Genomic DNA, 22605 nt, shown 5'->3' on the forward strand with positions numbered 1-22605 from the left:
TTCTAATGGTGTTTGTAAGTAGGATCACAAGTCTGCATCTTGTACAGCAATTAACCACTAAGAAGAATATATGCAGTGTATTATTTCTTTTTTCTTTTTTTTTGTGGAACCAGGGATTGAACTCAGGCCCTTGCGCTTGCCAGGGAAGCACTTATTCCATTGAGCCATCTCCCAGGCCCGCAGTGTATTATTTCTTGAAACTGTACTTTCGATTTGATTTGAAACTGTCTCAGTAGAATAAATGGCTGCCTGTCAAATGCAGGGTCCTGACTTTAATCCCTGGTACTGTTAAAAAAAAAAAAAGAAAAAGAAAAAGAAAACAATTATTTATAGACTGGCGGTGGTGGTACGCACTTATAATTCCAGCTGTTGGGAGGCTGTAAATAGGTGGATCACTACGAGTCCAACCTAGTGAGACCCTGAACACCTTGTAGACCCTTCCCTAAAAAATAAAAAAAAATCTGTTTTTTAGAGCTGGCAAAATATCTCAGCTGACTAAGTGCTTGCTTAGGTAAGTACAGGGCCCAGGGTTCAATCCCTGGCACCGCATGCCGTGCTGCCCCGCCCCCGGGTGTGCTGAGCTGGTGATGGAGTCCGGGTGTGGTGACACACGCCTGTGATCTCACCATTAGGGAGGCAGAAATCAAGAGAATCACTACAAGTCTGAGCTGCATAGTGAGACACTGTGCGCGCGCGCGCGCACACACACACACACACACACACACACACCTTCTTGGGGAAATAAAGTTGTTTTCTAAAAAGTCTATAAATGCTATTAGCTACCCAAATTTTTCTGGCTTTCACCGCAAAACTATATAACCTTGGTCAAGTTCTTAATCTGCTAAAATTCATTTAATTCATTTATGGGAGAACAATAGTATTAATATTTGTTATTGTGACTTAGATTCATTATAAAAATGACTTAGCATAAGACCTACCTTATGGAAGAGTGAACAGTATTTACTACTACCGTGGTCCTCTTTGCTACTGTCACTTTTTTATAACTTCTCTAACAAGAATCATCATAACTAAATGCTAAAATATCTATTTGTTGAATGATTTTGTAAATTCTGTAGTGTGAAAGACAATAGTTGTTTTATTTTGTTTTCTATGCTCTCAGTATACTGCAAAAAAGTGTGTATGTTTCTCTAGTTTACATTTTGCACTGTCAAAAATGTTTTTGCCTTTTGTATGATTTCTATGAATAAATTTGTTAGAATTAAAGATTTTAAAATTAAAGCCTCAGAGTAGAAACAAAGTTAAAAATATGACAATGTATAGCAGTTTTCCACACATGTACCTTAAAGTTATAATCTATGTGATAATTTTTAGATAAGCAATTAAATTTTAACCTTATTCTGGTAGCCATAAAAGTAGTTCTAAACTCCAAAGAGAAAGCAAAGGGGTGGGGTTACAGCACACTGCCTACTAAAACTCATTATTCAGGCAAGCCTGGGAGGATTACTTTCTACCTTTCTGAAGACAGAGGCATAGAAATTACACCATGGGAAGAAAGTTACTGTACCTTCTGACTGTGGGGGTCTGTGTAGCCTATTATATTTACATGCCTTTACCAGATAATTTTGAGGAGCCCTGGAGATTAATGTTGATCAGTACACCAATGAAAATTTTTCTACATTTGGTAAGTCTGAAATTTACGAATTTTTCAGATGTTCATGTGCAGTCATATATTCTGAAGAAATGTTCTGGGGCACTTGTCCTTTTGGTTGTTTAATTGAGCTTCTTAAAATAGGTGCTATGGCTTTTGACTCTTTACTGCTTAAAACAAAACTTATTTGATTGATGCTATATCATAGGTGGAATACATGTTTATAAATATGAGAAGATAAGCTAAGGGTCATTTGAGTGGAATTTACTGATATATTACTCTGTTTAGGCATCGTTCATGTCATGATAGTGGTTGTCTATTGAATTTTTTTCTCTTGGAGCTTGATTCATTAACATTTAGTTTCATGCGTAAGCCAAAATTTTTTATTTTGCCATAACGCATTAAGTATAGACTTTAATGGAATATATTTTGAAATCCAGTATACAGAAAATTACATATAAATAATATTGTAAGGAAAAAACTGCACTGTCAGAATGGTTGACATCTGCCCTTGTTTAAGGTAGGAAAAATACTATTAGCAAAACCAGAAAGAGACACCATGCTGTTTCCTGAGAACTGGCTGCTTGTGGGGGCATTTCTGGTCCGGGTAAACAAGCAGGGGGTTGCCTCCCTGCTATCTAGAGTGTGTGTGCCATTGTTTCTTTCACTATTTCATTCACTTGATTTTTATAGTCCTCCTTTGAGTTCTGAAACAAGATGGGTGCTATAATTCCTCTTCATTTTCAATCTTTCAATTCTTCAAACCTCTGCAAATACTGATTAAACAATCTGTCTTCACAATATATATATTGTAGTGTGTGGGAGCGAAATAATAAATTAGAATCAAAAGAGTTATTTCAGATCATAGAAAAAAACCTTGAAAGGAGATGATTTAGGAAAAGCAAGTCCTGTGAGCATGTACTGAGAGCAGGGCTACTGTTTCTATAATTAGTGAGATTCACTGGGAATAAGAAACCTGCTTAGAAACCAAGGCATGAGAAGAAAACAACCAGCTGCAGGAATGAAAGTCAACGCACAAGAACCGCTCTCAGCACCCTGCCTGGAAATGCAACACTGAGAGAAGCAGTGAGTCAGCATTGGTGGGGGTGGGGTGGGGCCACCGAGGCCCGGTGAGAGCCTGACCACTGCCAGCCCGCGTTCAGGAGCTTGAGGAATGCAGGATTTAAGTATCACTGCTCCACACGCAAGAATGAAAGGGAGACTGGCATTAATCCCCCTTGCCCCAGAGGAGTTACAGTTGAGACTGAACTGCAGTCAGCCGCACCTCAGCACCTCACACTGCAACAAGTGACCTGAGAGGACAGACACATGCCAGTAAAAGAGGGACTCAAGAGACTACACAAGAAGAGCCAACTATGGAAGAGCAAGGAAAATCCCTGGGCTGTGTCTTCCTGAGGGCAACCCAGCAACTGGGAGACAGACACAAAGAAACATAGTAAGGAGAGGTTGGGAGACACAGAAAGTGCTGGGTAAAGACTCCGAGCTCAGCTCCTCCCAGTCTGGAGGCTGAGGTCACACCCACGTCCAGCACTACTCCTGCTGCATGCTTGGTGGGATATTGTCATGTGACTGAACAGTCACTCTAGTCTTTCTGGACAGTTTCAACAATCCATTGATTAGTTCTTCATTGTTTCACTTCTGCTCTCTCATTTCTCGTTTCCCAAAACTTGGGAGATTATCCTTTTTCTCCCAGCTTTGCTTCTACTATATTTCTCTTCATTTAGCTCTTTCTCATCTACTACCTCTTTTAAATATCCTTACCATAGGATAAAACCACTCTATCAAGGCGAAATGGTTTGCATATAAGCTCCCAATTTATGATGAGTTCTATTACACAACTGCAGATGTTGCGGCTACGACTAAGGGTACCAAATTAACACACCACATTTGTAAGTTTCTAAGATATGCTTGACGGCACTGTTATTTCTATTGTACTAGTGCATCTAAACAGTCCTACCTGTTGTAATCATTCTCTCTGCTATAGCAACCCCTGAAAAGTTCTGGGATAATGAACATCTCCTAGTTCAGTACCACAGAACTGGGGACTGATCCAAATAGATATCACCATCTCACCCATAATAAATTCAGAGGGTGCAATCTTTGGATGAACACAAAAATCAAGAGATAGTTCGGCCATCTAAGTGCCTGCCTGGCAACTGCAAGGATCCAGGTATGATCCGGTACTGCATACCCAGATGGCCCCACACTAGGCACATCGTGCTGCCAACTGTAACTGGGTGTGGTGGTGCACACCTGATTCCAAGACTAGAGAGGCTGAGACAGGAGGATTGCTATGAATCTGAATTGCATAATGAAACCCTGTACCAAATATGCAAATAATTTAAACAAAAAATCAAGGAACCTCTTACAACTAGAAGACAGTCCTGAAGAACAAAGGACTACACAAATTACATAACGAGACTGTTTATAGAAACAATGGCAAAAAATTCCTCAAACCTGGAGAAGAAATTTTTGTAGACTATAGAACCATAATTACCTATGAACAAAATAAGTCTACAAGGCATATAAGTATCAAGATCCCAGAAATTCTGCGCAAGAAAAAAATATAAAAGTTGTTTGAGAAATAAAACAGATTACCTATAAAGGAAAGCCTGTCAGAATCATAGCACATTCCTCAAAGGAAACACTCAAGTCAACAAGAGCTTGGAATGGAGTATTTCAAATGCTGAGAGTGAACATCTTCCAACCCAGATTGATGTATCTCCTGCAAAACCATCTTTCAAAATGAATGGAGAAATAAGATACTTCCATGACAAAGAACAACTGAAGAAATTCATGATCACTAGTCCAGCTCTACAGAGTGTTCTGAGAGATGTTCTAGAAAAACAAAAATGACCATAATTTCATGAATAACAATAGAAAGTAACCATGAGGCAGGGTAAGCAATCAGAGGAGGAAGACAGAAAACCTATAGTGAGAAAATAATGCGGTGAGGATTAGCCAATGCACATCAGTTATAATCATTGATACAGATGGACTCAATACACCAATCAAAAGAAACAGGCTGGTAGAATAGATAAAAAAATACAATCCAACAATATACTTTGTACAAGAAACATATTTAACTCTAAAGGAAATTCATAGACTGCAAGTCAAAGGAAACAACAAAGTACAGTAATCTTCCACATGACAAGAACCAAAGCAGGGGTTGAAGTTCTATAGGCAGACAAAGTGAAATTCAAACCAAGAATGGCCCAAAGAAATAAGGAAGGTTACTACATATTGTTAAGGAAAGCTTCAAAAAGAGATAACAGTCATAAATATACATGCAACAAATACATGAACACACAAATATATAAAATATATTGTAATGGACCTGAAAATTCAAATAAGCATGAACACAATTGTAATAGGGGGCCTAAATACCACATTGTCACAAATAGATGAGTCATACATAAAAATCAGCAAAGAAATATCAGAACTGAACCAAAACTGTGAAGAAATAAATTTAGTAGATGTATACAGAGTGTTCCATTGACAACACCAGAATATACATTTTTCTCAGCTATGCATAGGACTTTCTCTGAAGTAGATCTCATACTAGCCCATAGAACATACCTAACTAAATTCCAGGAAATTAACCTTATCCTATACATGCTATCTGACCGTAGTGCCATGAAATTGTAAGCCACTGGCAAAATAAAACACAAAACATTCATAAACATGTGGAAATTAAATATCTTCCTAATGGCAGCAGACTTGGTCATAGCTAAATCTTGGAAACAACCCAATCCCCCTCAACTGAAGAATGGATGAAAAAGATATGGTATTTCACACAATGGAGTATTGCTCAGCTGAAGATAAACTTGAGGCTTATACAAGTAAATGGATGCAACTAGACCATATTCATAAGTGAAAAATATCAGACCCACATGTGCAAACATTGTATTGTCTCCCTCGTGTAAGAACCTGAAAGAATAAATAAAATCTGAAAGACACAATAGGTACTCTGAAAGGGAAAGCAACATGCAAATTCATAAATGTAATACACCACATCAACAGAGCCCAAAACAAAAACCACATGATCATCACAATAGATGCAGAGAAAGCTTTTGACAAAGCCCAATACTCATTTACAATAAAATTCTACAGAGAATTGGACTAGATAGTCCATATCTTAACCTGACAAAAGCCAACTGTGAAAAGCCAGCAGCTACCATCTTACTAATTGGGCAAAAATGGAAGGCCTTCAATATAAAATCAGGAATAAGACAAAAATGTCCACTGTCTCCACTCCTATTCAGTAGTTCAGGGAACATTAGCCAGAGCAATTAGACAAGAGAGAGAAATAAAAAGAATAAGGATTGGAAAAAGAGGAAGTGAAATTATCATTATTTGTAGATGACATGATACTCTACATAAAGGACTCCCAAAACTCCACCAGGAGTCTTATAGATTTAATCACTAAATTTGGCAACATAACAGGATGCAAAGTCAACACCCAAAAGTCACGTAGCATTTTTGTACACAACTATATAAACCGTAAGAGACAAGGAAACTATATAAGAGACAAGGAAATCCCTGGGGTGTCTCAAGCAACGAATGCACTGAGAAAGAAACTAGGGAAACCACACTTTTCACAATAACAACCAAAAAACATTGCAATACTTAGAAATCAATTTCCCAAAGGGAGTAAAAAATGTGTATAGTGAAAATTACACAATACTCATTTACAATACTCATTTACTCATTTTGAAAAAAGAAAAAAGAGATTGAAGGGAATTTGAGAATAGAAAGATATTCCTTGTTCCTGGATATGAAAAAGCAACATTGTGAAAATGGTTATACTCCTAAAATTGTTATACAGATTCAATGCAGTCCCAATTAAAATACTATTAGTATACCTCACAGAGCTAGAGAAAACTTTCCTAAAATTGATTTGGAACTCAAAGAGACCAAGAACATCAAAAGTCATCCAGGGAAACAAAGGAAAGGCAGGAGTTAACACACTGCTGATTTCTGCTGGTCTATTGAAAGAAGTAGTTCATGATTAAAGTTTTTCTTCTCATTTTTAATTTCTCATAGCATTTTTAAAACAACTTTGCATGATTATATCTAGCAACCTAAATAAGTAATCAGAAGACAACATTATGCAATATAACAACCATTGTTGAATTTCTCTTATTATGTTTAGTGAAATTCTGTATCATGTCTAAGTTTAGTTTTCACTATTTTTATTCTATCTATCTATCTATCTATCTATCTATCTATCTATCTATCTATCTATCTATGTATCTACAAAACCTCCCACTGATTGTCCAATGGGTCACAGATGAAGTTCAATAAATTAAAGTAGATATTAAATGCTATCTGTAGTGAAATGATAATGTGAAAACAGCATACCAGAACTTAAGGGACATGATGAGACCAGTCCTATAATTAATACAGGAAATTTATAATTCTGAATTCTCTTATAAGGGAAACAACAAGCTGAAATGAAAACCTAGTTTTGCAATGCTAGCTTTTAGAGAAAATATGCACAAGTCAAGCCCAAAGACTGTAGGAGAGAGGAATTTATACAGATCAGAGCAGAGATTAATGCAGTTTAGGGTAAGAATAATACAAAGAGCAATTAATTGAAGAGTTGGTTATTGAAAAGATTATATAAAATTAATAAAGTTTTAACCAACCTCATAGAAAAGGGAACGAAATATATAAATTAATGCAATTAGGAATAAAAAGAATGAAATCACTATAGATAGATCCTGTGCAAATTTAGAAGATCATAAATATCTACTTCAAGAACCTGTAATAAGATGAAAAATACAGAAGAAATGGACAAATTCCTAGATACATATGAATTGCCAAAGTTGAATCAAGAAGATAAAAATTCTAAATAAGTCAGTATCAGTTGATGAAATTGAAAATGTCCTTAAAAGCTTGTGAATACAAAAGCCCCATTTCAAGAGGGATTCATTTCTGAATTCTAAAAAAAAAATTTAGAGAAGCTTTAATGCTTCTCAAAGTCTAATGAAATTGAAAAGGAAGGCAGTACTTCTCAACTCATTCCTGGAGGCAAGTATCACTCAGATAACAAAACCAGGGAAGGAACCAAACAAAAAAGAGAACTATTGCTGACCTTGCTAATAAACATAGACGCAAGAATCCTCAATAAGATACTAGTAAACAGAATGTATCAAGTCTTCAAGAAGATTATACAGTACGGCCAAATGAGCTATATACCAGAAAAGCAGAGATGAGTCAACAGATGCAAATCAATAAATGTAACGCACCCTATCAACAAAGCCAAAGTCAAAATTCACATGGGTAGCTAAATAGATGGAGAAAATATTTCACAAGTCCAACACCCACTCGAGATAAAAATCCACAGACAATTGAAATAGTCTTAACCTCAATATGATACAAGCCATCAATGAAAAACCAACAGCCCAAGTGATACTAAATGGTCAAACATTGAAAGGTTCTACTGTAAAATGAGTAACTAGCCAAGGATATTCACTACAATTACTCCTATTAAATACAGTTCTGGAAATGTTGACTAAATTGATTGGACAACAAAAAGAAATACACATAGGAAAGTAAGAAGTTAAATTATTGTTATGTACAAATGACAGGATACTCTATATAGAAGGAAATTAAAGCTCCCTCAAAAGACTTCTAGATTTAATAAAGAAATTCAGTCCTGTAGCTGGCTACAAGGTCAGTAATTAAAAATCAGTAAGATTCTTGTACATAAATAACAAATTCAAGGGATAAATTAGGGAACAACATCTTCCACAATATGGATAGTGGTTTTGAGGACATGGGTATAGGCAGACTTCTACAAAACACAGCTTACATGGGAAATACTACAAAGAATAAAAAACTTGTCCCTTATTGAGGAGTTTTCGCACTACAAGAGAAATAAGCAGTAGACAGCCCACAAAGTGGGAAAAAAATTAGCCCATTACTCCTCAGAAAAAGAGCTCATATCTAGAATATATGAAGAACTGAAAGAAATCTGATCCCCTGAATTAAAAAACCCAATCAAAAAATGGGCACCTGGAAGGAATATACACTTGTGAGAGGAAGAAGTATAAATGGCAAAAAAATACATGAAAAAAAAAAAAAAACCGTTCAGCATCACTCATCATCCAAGACATGCAAATTAAAACAGCTCTGAGATTCTATCTCACTCCAGAAAGAACAGCTTACATCAAGGAGCCAGCCAATAACAAATGCTGAGCAGGATGTGAGGAAAAGGGAGCACCTCTCCACTGTGGCTGGGAGTGTAGCCTGGTGCCACCACCGTGGAACTCATCGTGGACATTCTTCAGAAACTGAGGATTAAAGGTCTCATTTGATGTAGTTGTCTTCTTCTTGGTATCTTTCCAACAGAATTTAAAGCATCACACCACAGTGACATATGTGCAACCGTGTTTGTAATGGCACAGTTTGTAGGAGGTACATCTTGGAATCAACAGACATACCCATCAACCAATGAATGGATTAAAAAGATATGATATTTTTAAATAACGGTGTACTACTTGGCCATAAAGAAGGATAAACTTCAGACAGTTATTACTAAATGGATGTACCTTGAGACCATCCTCTTAAGTGAAATAAATCAGAAACAGATCTTTAAATATTGAATTGTCTTTATGGTTTGAGGCACTAAAAGTATAAATAACCAAGTTCACAGTAGGTATTGGGAAATAGGAAGAAATGGTTCACAAAAAAAGGGGAGCTAGAGAAAGGGGAGGGGTTAAGGAAAAAAAGGAAAACCACTAAGAAGGGAAGGCTAAGCTGGAAAGCCAGTTTTGCAAATAGGAGGGCAAGAGGAATTGAAGGGAGGGGAAGGGACTGGGGAAAAATAGAGAAATTCATGTATATCATGTACGGATACAAATTCCCTGTGATGAATGTGATCACTGTATATGTCTAAATTGTTCCAATAAACAATAAATAAAAGAACTACTCTCAGTATTAAGGAAATATTTTTTAGCAGGCACAGCAACAAGTACATAATTATTAACTAACAGATATTGACAAGTTGAAGAAATTATATTAAATAAGCTTTTATGACTGATGTGATCACGCTACAATTTAACTAAGAGGAGTAAAGTGTCACAGAATAGAGCACTTATGACCAGTGGTAGTAATTTTTAATTTTATTCTATGTGTGATATTACTCTATGAAAGAGGCAAGAAGTAGTTTCCCTGTTTTCAGCTGGAGTTCTAACTCAGCAACACAAGCGCCTGCCTGGCAGGTGCAACGTCATAAGTTCAATTCTATGTACAAACAAAAAAGGTTTATTTTTCTCATATTTACTCAAATGTCACTATATTTAGGGAGAATTCTTTAAGTTTTTTGTTGAGATTTACCATTAATAACATTTTATTGTTCATTTTATCAGTCGTGTCATTTTTTAAATTTTATTTTATTTTATTTTATTTATTTATTTATGTGTGTGTGGCCAGCTCAGCCCACCAGGGGGCGGGGCTGGCTGGCATGTGGTGTTGGGGGATTGAACCGCGGTCCCTGTGCTTTAGCTAAACTTGTTCTAAGTAGGTGCTTTAGACCACTGAGCCATCTCACCAGCCCAGTCGTGTCATTTTTGAGCTGTGCTCCCCTCTGGTAATCTTGTCAGCATTATTATTTCACTTTTATTGATGATTATGAATATATTGTCAAAGTGCATGAATGACATACATTTTAAAATGTATTTTAATATAGTTTTTCCACTCTCAAATGATTTCTGTTTTATGCTGCAATTTCCTTAATTTATCTAAGATTTCATCTGACCTGTACACCTTCTCTCAATCACTGAGAATCTAGTGAGATGTTTTACTGAAGACTTATATGATGAGCTACATTTACATTCGTGTAGGGGTGGGCACATAGCTCAGCAGAATGAGCACTTGCCTGGCTAGCACAGGGGCCTGCGTTCAATCTCCGATTTTCAAAAAAAAAGAAGAAAAAAGAAAGAAAGAAAGAAAAGAAAAAAAATTATACTGTGAATGAAGCATTGTTACACTTTGTAATAATGCTATGAATTAATAATTTAGCTCCATATTTATGCTAAATGACTTAAAATATCATTTCCTAGCTGTGTATGTTTGGACCAATTTTAGTTTTGAATTATTCTGGATTTATTTTCTTCTTTCAAATGGGTGTGATGCTATTTGATGTTTATAGGCAGTTAGGAGAGCATTCCTGAAGCGAATTCTCATAAACTCTCTGTACCATAATCTTGTTCCAAGGCAGATACACAAAGGTGCAGGAGAGCAGGCTGCCCTTTCTTTTTCTCAGCCAGTTTTTCATTCTCATTTATGTGTCTCCAGGGGCTGGGGAGATGGCTAAGTAGAGTAAACACTTGCCTGACAAGTGCAAGGGATTGAGTTTAATCTCTGGTTCCACAAAAAAAAAAAAAAAAAAATCATGTCTTTCCAAAGGCATCAGTACTATTTATAAAGTATTTTATTTTTGTAATTTTTATTACTGAATATTCACTAAATATAATCAGTATTATATTCTATTTGAGGAACTGATGCATGTATATATCACATCTTAATTTTACTTCCCTTTCCCAGCGAGGTTCTCCATTCTTCTGCCATCACCCAGTCCTCTTCACTACTACATGAAATTTAAAATGGTTCCTCCCACCATCAACAAGGGCCCCTCGTCTCCAGGATATACTAGTAGATCTGCCTAGCATTGATTTTCCTTTTCTTTTTCTTATTTGATTACATTCTTAAGAGCTTTTCCTCAAGGGTCAAAGTAAAATGACCTGGGACAAAAACTCTGGTTCAGAGCTCTCTATCACAGCGTTTAATTCATTTTTGTTACAGTATAGTAACCTGTCTTTCACCCATAACTATGAAGTTCTTGGAAAGTATGTTTATCTTGTCATATGTGCAACCTAAAAGCTGAGCAAAGAATCTGAAACATTTTGTGGAATCGGACACAACAATGGCTTTTCCTGTTTCTAACAACTTCTGTAGGCATAAGAACATACTTTTCCTTTTTTCTCAAAGGATCAAGAGGATCGGCATATAAGAATTTTTTTTATTTCATTTGAACTAGTTAAGTATATACTTATACTGTCATAAATGTCTTTGAATTCAGAATTTGAATTCTAAGGCCATTTGTTAATTTTGTTTTTAGGCTTCATTTGTAGAGTTCCTGGGACTGTACCATGTTATGGATTCATTCGCACTAATTATGGCTTTTGTTGAAGTCCCACCAACTTCAGATGAAAATGTCACTGTGACTGAGACCAAATTTGACAATGTTCCTGTCCGTGTGTATGTGCCCAAGAGGAAGCTGGATGCACAGAGAAGGGCTGTGTTTTACATCCATGGTGGGGGCTGGTGTGTTGGAAGTGCTGGTAGGTAAATTCTCGGAATGACATCTGACCCTGGAGTAGTCAGCCAAAGGTTTACTAAAGCTGCATACTGTGCTCCTGAGCAAGGTTCACTGCAATGTTTTGTCCTGTCTAGCTTTGATCTCTGGCAGGTTTTATTGTTCCTTGAGCATTCATATCACCATTTCTCACCCATATATGCTTTCTTCAATAATCCAGGTAATGCTAAAAAAACACAAGTCCTCCTATTATTGAATTACTTTAAGAAAGTATAAACACTATCTCAGTCATCTGCATTTGGTTTCCCCTTGGGCCTTAAATTCTAATTAAGACAATCTCTAAACAATGGGTACATACCTAAATAATACAATGTGGCATAATATGACAAATATGGACAATAATAGGTTAAAATAATCAAGATTTGGTGCAAACATTGCTAGTCCTTACATATACAGAACTGTTTTCAAAAGAAGAGTACATCCAGAAGTAAAAATTTGGTACAAAGACTTTTGGTTCAGTCATATAACCAGGAATTGTTACTTCATTGGTTCTAGTTATAGAGTAGACTTTCAGAGTGTACTTGCAGATTCTAGCTGCAAAGTTGCAAGTGCAAGCTTGATATTCACCAATTTACCTTCAATTGTGAAATATAAAAAAAAAATTGAGGGAAGGGCAGAGGGGAAGCAGAGTGCAGAGAAGAAATGTTCCAGGATTAAAATTAATTGAAATGTGGCAAATAATATAAGAAATTCAGAGAACAAAGGAAACAAAGGACAAAGAGAGACAGATGAAATGATTATCCTATTTCTGACAGGATGACAAGGAGAGTGAGGATGGATTCTGGAAAATACACACAAGTAAATTTTGGGTAGAAGAATACACAATGAGCAAAGCATTAAAAAGTGTTCAAATGAACAAAGATCATAAAATGAAAAGAAAGCCCAAGGTGAGAGTGTCCAAAAGAGAGGTTAGTGAGAAGTATTGAATGGTGAAAAGATGCTGAATAAATGGGACAGAGGTGCCCATCTAGGCAGTCGAATATTTTATGGTCATCAAGCTGTGAACAAATCTGATGGCATTCTAACCAGCAGAAAGTAAGATAAAGAGTCTAGAAGAGTGACTTTTGAACTTAAACACTTATTTGTAAAAGGTATAAGTAAGAAAATGATAGACTAAAATGAGCATTAAGCAAGAGAATTTGCTTGATATTTATGTAAAAGAGATATAAAAGGTGAGGACCCCTGGGGATGTGGCAGGAGTGTAAGCTTGAGCCCAGAGTGGACAGCTGAGCACCTCAGTGAGCCTTTGTCCAAAATAAAATAGTTTAACAAAAACTTGGTTGTATTGAGTACAAAGGCTGGATTCAATCATCAGTACAACAAAATAAGGTGGAAGGAATTAAGAAAGTTGCATGGTGCACAGAGGATGAACTAACAATATGGAGGAAATGGAGGTGAGGAGAAAGATTTGGACGATTTTAATTTACAATCGTCCAAATAAATAAATGTAGATGCAGGGAAACGCTGAACAAAACTGCCTACAGTCTGTCTTTTTTCTAGACAAGAATAAAGAGAAGTGAACCATACCTCAGCAGGGCACATACAGCCAAAAAATGAGAATTCTCATGTTTTAAAGAAGCATCTTTTATTCAACTTATTTCCAGGTGATTGTGTGTGTGTGTGTGTGTTTGTGTATGCCCGTATAGGCACTGATGACTGTTCTCCATTATCCAAAGTGTGTTTGTAACACTTGCGTCAGATGCACACCAACACTTGCATCAAGTCAGTGACTTTTCTTTTCCAAATGTGTGAACACAACATGTAAAACACACAAATCGATATCATGTACCAGTTGGAAGCTAGGCTCAGTCTTCCAGGAATGCTGCTGGCCAAGGACAAGTAACAAAATGTGCAGAAAAAGAAATGTAAGGAAAGAAGAGCAATTAGAAAGTCCAGGGAGAAATCCCACCAAGTTCAAGGTGAAGGCTTTCTGAGGATAACATTTTTATTTCAGCATTACATTTTTATTTCTGCTATTTGTATCTATAACAGGAAGATAATTGTCAGAGCCTGAAACTAGCACAATCTGCTTTTGTTTAAAAAAAAAAAATTCCTTCCTTTCCTTTGCGGATTCTGACTTTTGCCTTTAATTCTTTTATTTGAGCTTTAGGTAATTATGACCTGCTCTCAAGATGGACGGCAGAGAGGCTTGATGCTGTGGTCGTGTCAGTCAAGTAAGGCCTGTGTTGTTTTACTTTGGGTCCAAACACCTTAACTACCAAAATTCCTTCCAGTGTCTTGAATATCTCATGGCTGTGTGCAATGCTGATTTGCCCGAGAACAAATATTTCATAATTAGAACCGAGGAAATTGAAAGACAAGACGAGTTCAGTTAGTTATACCCTGGGTAGCACTGTGATAAAGAAAATGTGTGTGTGTGTGTGTGTGTGTGTGTGTGTGTGTGTGCATTTGTGCAGGTTGATGTGTTTTATTTGAGCAGCTAGGAAAATGGGACAGTAAAGATAATTCTTCTTACATAAGTTTAAATTCTGTCATCATGGTACATACCTACTTGGATTTAATTATCCTTCATTTATACTCCTTAAGGTTAAGGTTTCTGGAGTCAGAAAGATTATCTATAAAAGCACATAGTACATCTTTGTGACATTTGTTAGTCACTTTGAAAAAAACTAAGCGGTAATATTCTTGAAACTGGCTTATCTTAGTGTCTAGCACTTGGTTTAAAACATTAAATTTTCATCTCATATTGAACAAAGGGAGTAAAGGGCCAGCTAGATAGCTCAGCAGACTAAGCACCTGCTTAGTAAGCACAGGAACCTGGGCTCAATCCCCAGTACCGCATGTCATGCTGGCTCCACCCCCTGGCATACTGAGCCAGCTAATGAGCCCAGGTGTGGTGGCGCATGCCTGTGATAACTGTGCTGGGGAGGCTGAAACAGGAAGATCACTGAGTCCGAACTGCATAGTAAGATCCTGTACCAAATACATTTTTTTTTTTACAAAAAGTCAATGAGTTAATGGAAAATAATGTATTATATTAGTAATCTATGTTTGAAAGGAACACTGAGAGCTAGTAAACTTGGCGTTATAGTAGAATCATGCCACACATTGAATGGTTCTGTGTTACTTGTTATTAAAAAGAAATATTACCACTAACACAAGGACAAGTCTGGGAAGTGTCGTGTCCTGTGGAGGAAGCTGGTCTCAAAGGGCAGCACTGTGTGTGGGGCCATTTGTATGAAAGTTATTGGACAGAAAAACCCACAGCAGCTGTAAGGGAGGAATGAGGATGGTAACTGATGAAGCAGAAAGTGAGAAATGTCTGCCAAGGGTACAGGGCTGTTATTTTAGTTATTTGTTCTTTTTTAAGTGTTGGAATGTTCTCAAATGGATTTACATGTTCACTGAAAACTATTAAATATATGAAAAAGTCTTGAATTATATACCTCTGATAAATGTTCTGGTACATAAATAATACCTCAATAAAGTATATTAAACTTGTATTAAAATAACGGCTCAATGTTAATTAGAAAAATTTGTCTTGAAATGTCTGTGTTTTTATATTTGAATAAATATAAAAGTACTAAAATGCAAATTTTTTTCATATTCAAAGCATACAAGCCACTACACATTATTAGAAGTAGAAGAGAAAAACTTTATAGAACAGAATACCCGGGCCGGTGCGATGGCTTAGAATAAGCGCTTGTCTGGCAAGTGTAAGGGCCTGAGTTCAATCCCTGGTTCCGCCAAAAAAAAAATAAATAAATAAAAATAAAAAATAGAACAGAATACCCAAATTGTCAATAAATATGTGAACATTTAGTATACAGAAAATATAAATAAAATGCACTGTATAATACCTCTGTACCTGATATTGTGCATAAGATCAAAAAGGGCTAAAATACCAAAGATTGCCAAGAATGAACACCAAAGGAATTTTATAAACTACCAGTAAAAGAAAAACTATTTGACACTACTATCTAAAAGTGCTTGCATATTTTAATACTGTACATATCAACATCACAGTCTACTATCTACAGGAATGTAGATGCTCACCAAACAACAGATGCAAGAATATCCCCAGCAATATATTTGGAAAGCCAAGATTGAAAGCAGCCCAAATCGCATGGCTTTTTAAAGTTGGAATGCAGTAGTTACTTAATTATCATTTATATATTTATTGTACTAAGAACACATAAAATTTACTTTCTAAACCAATTTTTAAGTGCAAACACATTATTGTTGACTTTATCATATTTTAAAGCAGATCTGTAGAGAATATTCATTTTACCTGATTGAATCCATTAATTACTAATTCCCTATTTATCCCTCTCAGCAGCCGTTAGAAATCAATGTTTTACTTTTTGGTTCTATGAATTTAAGCATTTTAGGTAACTCATGTAAATGCAATTACTTATTGTGTTAGATACTCTTCTCTCATTGCTAGGACAAATACCTGACACTCAAAATGAGGAAAGGAAAGTTTATCTCACAGTAGCTAGAGATTTCAACACAGTGTAGGAGAGGCTGCCATTTCCAGGATGACTCTCTTCACATATCTAAGAAAGCACAGGCTAGACAGTCTAAGGGTTCACACCTCAATGGCCCCACACCTCAGGACCCACCCAGTCCTCTGGCCCCACCCCTCAAGCCACTCATTGGTCCTCCAGCAGCATCTGTCCCATAACTTACATGAGTATTTGCGGGGACAACCAGACTAAATCCATAACATTTAGCCCCTGGGCCCCCAAAGTCTCACTCACATCTCTTTGTCCAAAAGGCATTTTAGTCCATCTCTAACAGTTGCCAAAGTCCTACAGTTTCAGCATTGCTGAAAAGTCCAATCCCAATTCTCCTCCAAGGTCCAAGGCAAACTCTCAACTGTGAGCCTCTGTATAAATAAAAAGTTAAATACATCCAAGATTCAAAGCACAAGATAAACATTGCCATTCCAAAATGTATACACAGGAGGATACAAGCCATTGGGGCCAATACAAGTCCAAAATCCAGCTGGGCAAACATTGAGTCCTACAGCTCCATGTGGAACATCCAAAGTAATCTGGGAGAAATCATGAGCTCCATGTGGCTCCGCCCCTCTGGCTCTTCTGGTGGTGGTAGCTCCCATGGCTTCTCTCTTAGACCAGCTTTACTCCCTCTACACACTACCCTGTCAGGGGCACTTCCTGGCCTCCCAGACCTTCTTCTGAAATTGGGGTGGAAGCCTTCTGAACCTTAGAACACCTGCATTCTGCAAGCACCTAAAACCAATACCACATAGATGATGCCAAGACCTGCTGCCAGTGGGAGCAATAGCCAGGCTTTCCTTCCTCTTGGGTGTAGGGGTCAAGTGCTTGGATCACTGTGTACCCTGATCCTGATTCTGAGACACAAATTTTCTGCCAGTACCATTCTGCAATCTGGAGTGGCTGCCTCTTCCTTCTGGAACCTGGTGTGGCCACCACCTCCATTCTGGAACATGGGGCTCTGTGGCTTTCTTCTCAGAGAAAAGTCTCTTACACTTGGGGTTCTAAGGCTGCAAAGGTCGAGATCCTGCCACCTCCTGCGATGCTCTCAGGCAATCCTTTCCATCCTCTTATTCCTTCTTGGCAATGGAGATCTGCTCAGCTCTGTCTTTTCATTCCACAGCTTTATTGGAGCTTCCTTTCCGACCTGACTCAAAACATTTGATATCATCCTGCGTGGCTCTTTTCACTGGATGCTCAACATAATTCTGACTGAATTCCCCAACAACAGCCATGCCACGGTCTCAATATTTCACTGATTTGGGATTTCCTTTGAAAGATTAATCAGTCCTCCATGTTCAATCTCAGGCAAAGTGTCTGGACACAGGCAAAATTCAGACAAATATTCTGCCAAACCAAAACACAAATAATCTGGAGTCCAACAACCAAAGCAGTCCTTCTTCCCAGCAGAAACCTCCCTAGCCTGGTCTTTATAGCCAGGTTTTTTTTTTTTTTATCAGTTTAGGGGCAGAATGTTATGGTTTGTGTCTACTTGTTCCCCCAAAGCTTCATCTACGTTATGGGGCAGAGGTGGCTGGAAGAGCAATGAGTGGCTTGAGGGGGGCAGAGACAGGGCCTAGGGGTGGGGCAAGAGAGGCATGAATGCTTAAACCGCCTAGCCTGTGCATTCTGAGAGGAGTAGAAGGGATCATCCTGGACATGGTAGTGCCCAGCCTCTCCTCTGGTGTCTTGAAACCTCCAGTAATTGTGAGCTAAATAAGCCTTTCCTTCCCTCATTTTGATTTTCAGGTATTTGTCCCAGCAATGAGAGAAGAGTAACTAATACATTAATGTTTTATGTGTGTATTTTTTTGAGAAATAAATATGAATGAGATAGTTTTGTAGCTGATTAATAGGACAGTTTCGATAATCAATACAATGTACATTGTTATATTCTTAGTGGTTATCCATAGCACAAGAAGCAGACAAGATATCCTGTCCAAACACTATTAGTACACCTCTTTCTTATCATTGCATTAAGCAAAAATAGCTATATATTTATCCTATTTTGTGTGTATAAACACAAAATGATCTTTCCTTTGTATCCTTTTTAAATTTTTTTAATTGTCATGCCAGAGGTGGATATTCTATTGGCATCTAAATACTATATGTGTTTGAATTCAGCTAAACAATCTAACACTGTATAGCAGTCTATAATATTAGTGGGTTTTCCTCAGAAATTATTGATTTGAGCCTTTTACAGCTCATTGTATTAATATGGCTTTACTTTATATACCTCGCTTTTATACTTTTCTGCTGGATGGTTAAGACCAAGAAAAAGCAAGACCTGTATAATAAGAAATGTAACTTTTGTATTTGATAAGGTCAGTCAAGTACTCTCAGGATTTATCCTGTAGCCCTGTACTGCACTTTGTAGATCCTTTGTCACTGTTAGCCATGAGGATGAGTCATGGCCATTGCTTGACCAACTTGTTCTCCGTGAAAGCCTGAGAAAATGTTTTTTCTCTCCATGTGACTCTCCCCAGGCACACTACACATCATCGATCACATTCCTCTGTGGCGCTATAATTTTCTTGATCAGAAAATTTGGAGCACAACTGAGTTACATGTTATTACAGTACAGGTTCTCCTATGCCTCAAGTCTTCACTGACCTTGAAAGGCTAGGGACAAAATGTTGGCTGACCTTGCAGCTCTTCCTTTTCTCCAATTTTGAACTAATGACTTAGGTTGTTAACTCTCCAAAAGAGAAGTTAATTATTAACCTGCAATATACGCAGTTCGGTTTACCCTATCTGTAGAAATATCAAACGTTTTTGGTATAACATGGAACAGGTCTTTTCCATCAAATATTGATATGCTGAACTTTAAGTTCTTATAGAATATGAAGGAAAAACAATTTTATAAGAGAAGAAATAAGCATTTATGTATTTTTACAAAGAAATTTAGAAACCTAACCATACACAGAATTTTAACAGGACAAACCTGTGACATTTTTTTTTCTTCTTATTCTTGTGTTTTTTTGCATTCATGTTTTGTTGTCATTTTGGCTGAACCAGGGATTGAACTCAGGCCCTTGCACTTGCCAGGGAAGCACTTATTCCTCTGAGTCATCTTCCCGGCCCCTACATTCATGTTTTGGATAAGTGATTCATGGTGCATTCCAGCAGTGGAGTATATTATACAGGAAGACAGAGGAAGTGCACGGCAGTGTGCACAAGGCTCAAATCTGGTGATGAAACCAAACCCAAGGGCCCAGGTGCATATGCCATTTACTTATTTCAAGGGCAAAATATATAAAACAAATTGATGCCACTAAATTAGGTTAGAGGATACTTCAAGAGCTGAAGAACATCTGAACACTTCTCTGGCAGGCACGGGTCGTTTGCATGGTTTGTGGTTGTGTTTGTTTCTAGTTCACCATGTTGGACACTTATTACATGTGCATATCGGCAAGATCTGTTTAATTAGCCTTTAAAAGAAATGACAAAAAATCATGTCTTCTCTCCACAGCTACAGATTAGCACCTAAATATCACTTCCCAGTCCAATTTGAAGATGTATATAATGCGTTAAGGTGGTTCTTACGCAAAACTGTTCTTGAAAGTTATGGCGTAAACCCTGAGAGAATCTGCGTTTCTGGAGACAGTGCAGGAGGGAATTTAGCTGCAGCAGTGACTCAGCAGGTAGGACGCCCCTCACCTCTGTTTTTCAGAATTGTCTACCTATAAGCAGATAAATACATACATGCCAATATAAAAGCAGCAATGTGTATAATAGTGAAGAGAATATTACTAAAGCTGGAAGCTATGCCAAGGTGGCGATTCCTGCCCTGGTCAAGGTTGCTTTCACTTTCTTTTTCTTTTCTCTTAATAGTTTTCTTAAAATATATAAAATAAAAAATAGTATAAAAAAGCATTAGAAATGATACAACATTTCATGAAAGTTATAGAAATTCAACAATAGCTGCTGTATCGCATGATGTTAGCTTCAAGTTAGTTGTTTAGGCTACCAGAAATAACCATAGTCTGAGGAGATGATGGAGTTGAACTTTGATATGTGTTAGCAAAGTACACCCGTCAGGTGAATGAGAAGAGAAAATTACTTTGAACCATTTTGGAAAATTCAAGTGTGTTCAATAATCATTCATGGAGTAGTCTTCCCTTACCAAAGTAAGCTGGCTATTTTGAAAACATTATCAGCATATTCAAAACTCCTATATTATTTCAAGAAAGATTAGAAATGGGAGTCATGAGTTGTCTTGGTCTTGATTTTTAAGTGTCTTCTTGCTCAGCACCCTTATTCTCTCTAAGCATTCTCTAAGTATCCACTTCCTCCTCTGTTGGGAAAAATAAACCTTTTAAACTGGCAGAGTTGTTTGAGGGCTGCTTTTATGTATTTACATTAAAAACATGGTAACATGATATGATCATTATGTGTTTTTAAAAAAATTAAAAATAATCTATTGTGAAAATTGTAATTAAGAAGTAGACAGATCCCCAAAATTACAAAATTTTGAGGTATATTCAGAACCTGTAGTTTTATAAAGAAATTATACATAATACCTTTTTATTATAATACACATTTAGAAAACATAAAACCACATATTAAAGAATATATTCTGAACATTCAAAAGTTATGAAGAAATATTTTTATGAATTACTTTGGTTCAACTCTGATATTCACATATTATACTTTTCTGACCACTGACCTTTTCAAATATTCACATATTGACCCTGGTATTGGATAATCACTGCATGGAATATCTCACAAGAAAAGCTTTGTCAAATCTTGCACAAGAGCATGTTACTTCAGGATCAGAGTGAAGTCAGAAATACCTCAAGGATTGTTTTTCTTCATGGGAAAACTTATTATGGTCTGTTTCAGCATACTTTTATACCAGTGTAAAAGCAATGATGACATTAAATTTACACATGTGTATGTCATTGCTTCTTTACATCATTTTAAGCTGAAATGTTGCAATGTGTGCTTACTACTTGTTACTTAGGTCCTCTTACATTATCCTCATGGCACAGAATTTTTCTTAAGTCAAACGTGTACTTCAGGAGCATCTAGTTCTATAATACCCTTTAGATGCTTCAGAGTTTGTCAAAATGGGTGATGTATAGTATTTCTTCAATGTCTTCTGAGGTGATGAATTTATATATAGACTATATTATTGGTAGTTGTTTTATCATTTGCAAGGGTAATATATTGTGCAAATCATATTTTCTCTTTAGCTTCTAGGTGACCCAGAAGTCAAGACCAAAGCGAAGATCCAAGCTTTAATTTACCCTGCACTTCAGCCTCTTGACTTAGATTCCCCATCACATCGTGAAAATGCACAAATGCCGATTCTGTCTAAGGCACTCATGGTCAGGTTCTGGAGTGAATACTTTACCACAGACAGGATGCTGGAGAAGGCCATGCTTTCCAACCGACACGTACCTGAAGAATACAGTCATCTCTTCAAATTTGTTAACTGGAGCTCCTTGCTCCCTGAAAGGTTTAGAAAAGGACATGTTTATAACAACCCAATTTATGGTAGTCCTGAGTTGTCTCAAAAATATCCTGGGTTCCTAGATGTGAGGGCAGCGCCTCTGTTGGCAGACGACAGCAAGCTGCATGGTTTACCCCTCACCTATGTCCTCACATGTCAGTATGATGTCTTAAGAGATGACGGAATCATGTATGTCACCAGACTTCGGAACGCTGGTGTTCAAGTGACTCATAACCACGTAGAGGATGGGTTCCATGGAGCATCTTCCTTTCCAGAATTGAAAATTTTTCATAGACTGACAGATCATTATATTAATTGGCTAAAGAAAAATCTATAGCAAAACATATATTCCTAAAAGATTTAAAAAATGGAAGAAGTACAAAAACATCATAAAATCTAATTGTAATAAAAGTGGTGTATTTGGAAAAGTGTACTGAAGTTCCACGTTAGTCTAACAGTTCTTGCTACAAATATTTTGCCTTTTTATTATCCAGAGGAATTTCACCCAACATCTCTCACCATAAGTGTGCTATTTCTGCTAATACTCCTTGTAGTTTGTAAATTTTACATTTTGTTATCTTTTTTGTCACACAAAATTATTTCTGCATGCTGGTAACCATTTATAATTTCAGGAAGAGAAAGCTAA

General features: G+C 36.9%; 1 protein-coding gene across 2 annotated transcripts; it reads left to right on the forward strand.

Annotated features, from left to right (window-relative positions):
* The first annotated feature begins 1463 nt into the window (after positions 1 to 1463).
* Positions 1464 to 22390, forward strand: LOC101590032 (arylacetamide deacetylase). 2 transcript variants are annotated; one of them, XM_023704088.1, is made up of 5 exons: positions 1464 to 1642; positions 11760 to 11982; positions 14128 to 14191; positions 19974 to 20145; positions 21700 to 22390. In XM_023704088.1, the coding sequence occupies exons 1-5, from the start codon at positions 1505 to 1507 to the stop codon at positions 22294 to 22296; spliced, it is 1194 nt and encodes a 397-aa protein (XP_023559856.1). In that variant the 5' UTR covers positions 1464 to 1504; the 3' UTR covers positions 22297 to 22390. The 2 variants fall into 2 exon arrangements, with proteins under 2 accessions (XP_023559856.1, XP_004643989.1); XM_004643932.2 differs by having other exon boundaries at positions 1465 to 1642; positions 14122 to 14191.
* Positions 22391 to 22605: the final 215 nt, after the last annotated feature.

The sequence above is a fragment of the Octodon degus genome, unplaced genomic scaffold (genome assembly GCF_000260255.1).
Source record: "Octodon degus isolate 3935 unplaced genomic scaffold, OctDeg1.0 scaffold00186, whole genome shotgun sequence".
In the NCBI taxonomy this organism is placed as follows: Eukaryota; Metazoa; Chordata; class Mammalia; order Rodentia; family Octodontidae; genus Octodon; species Octodon degus.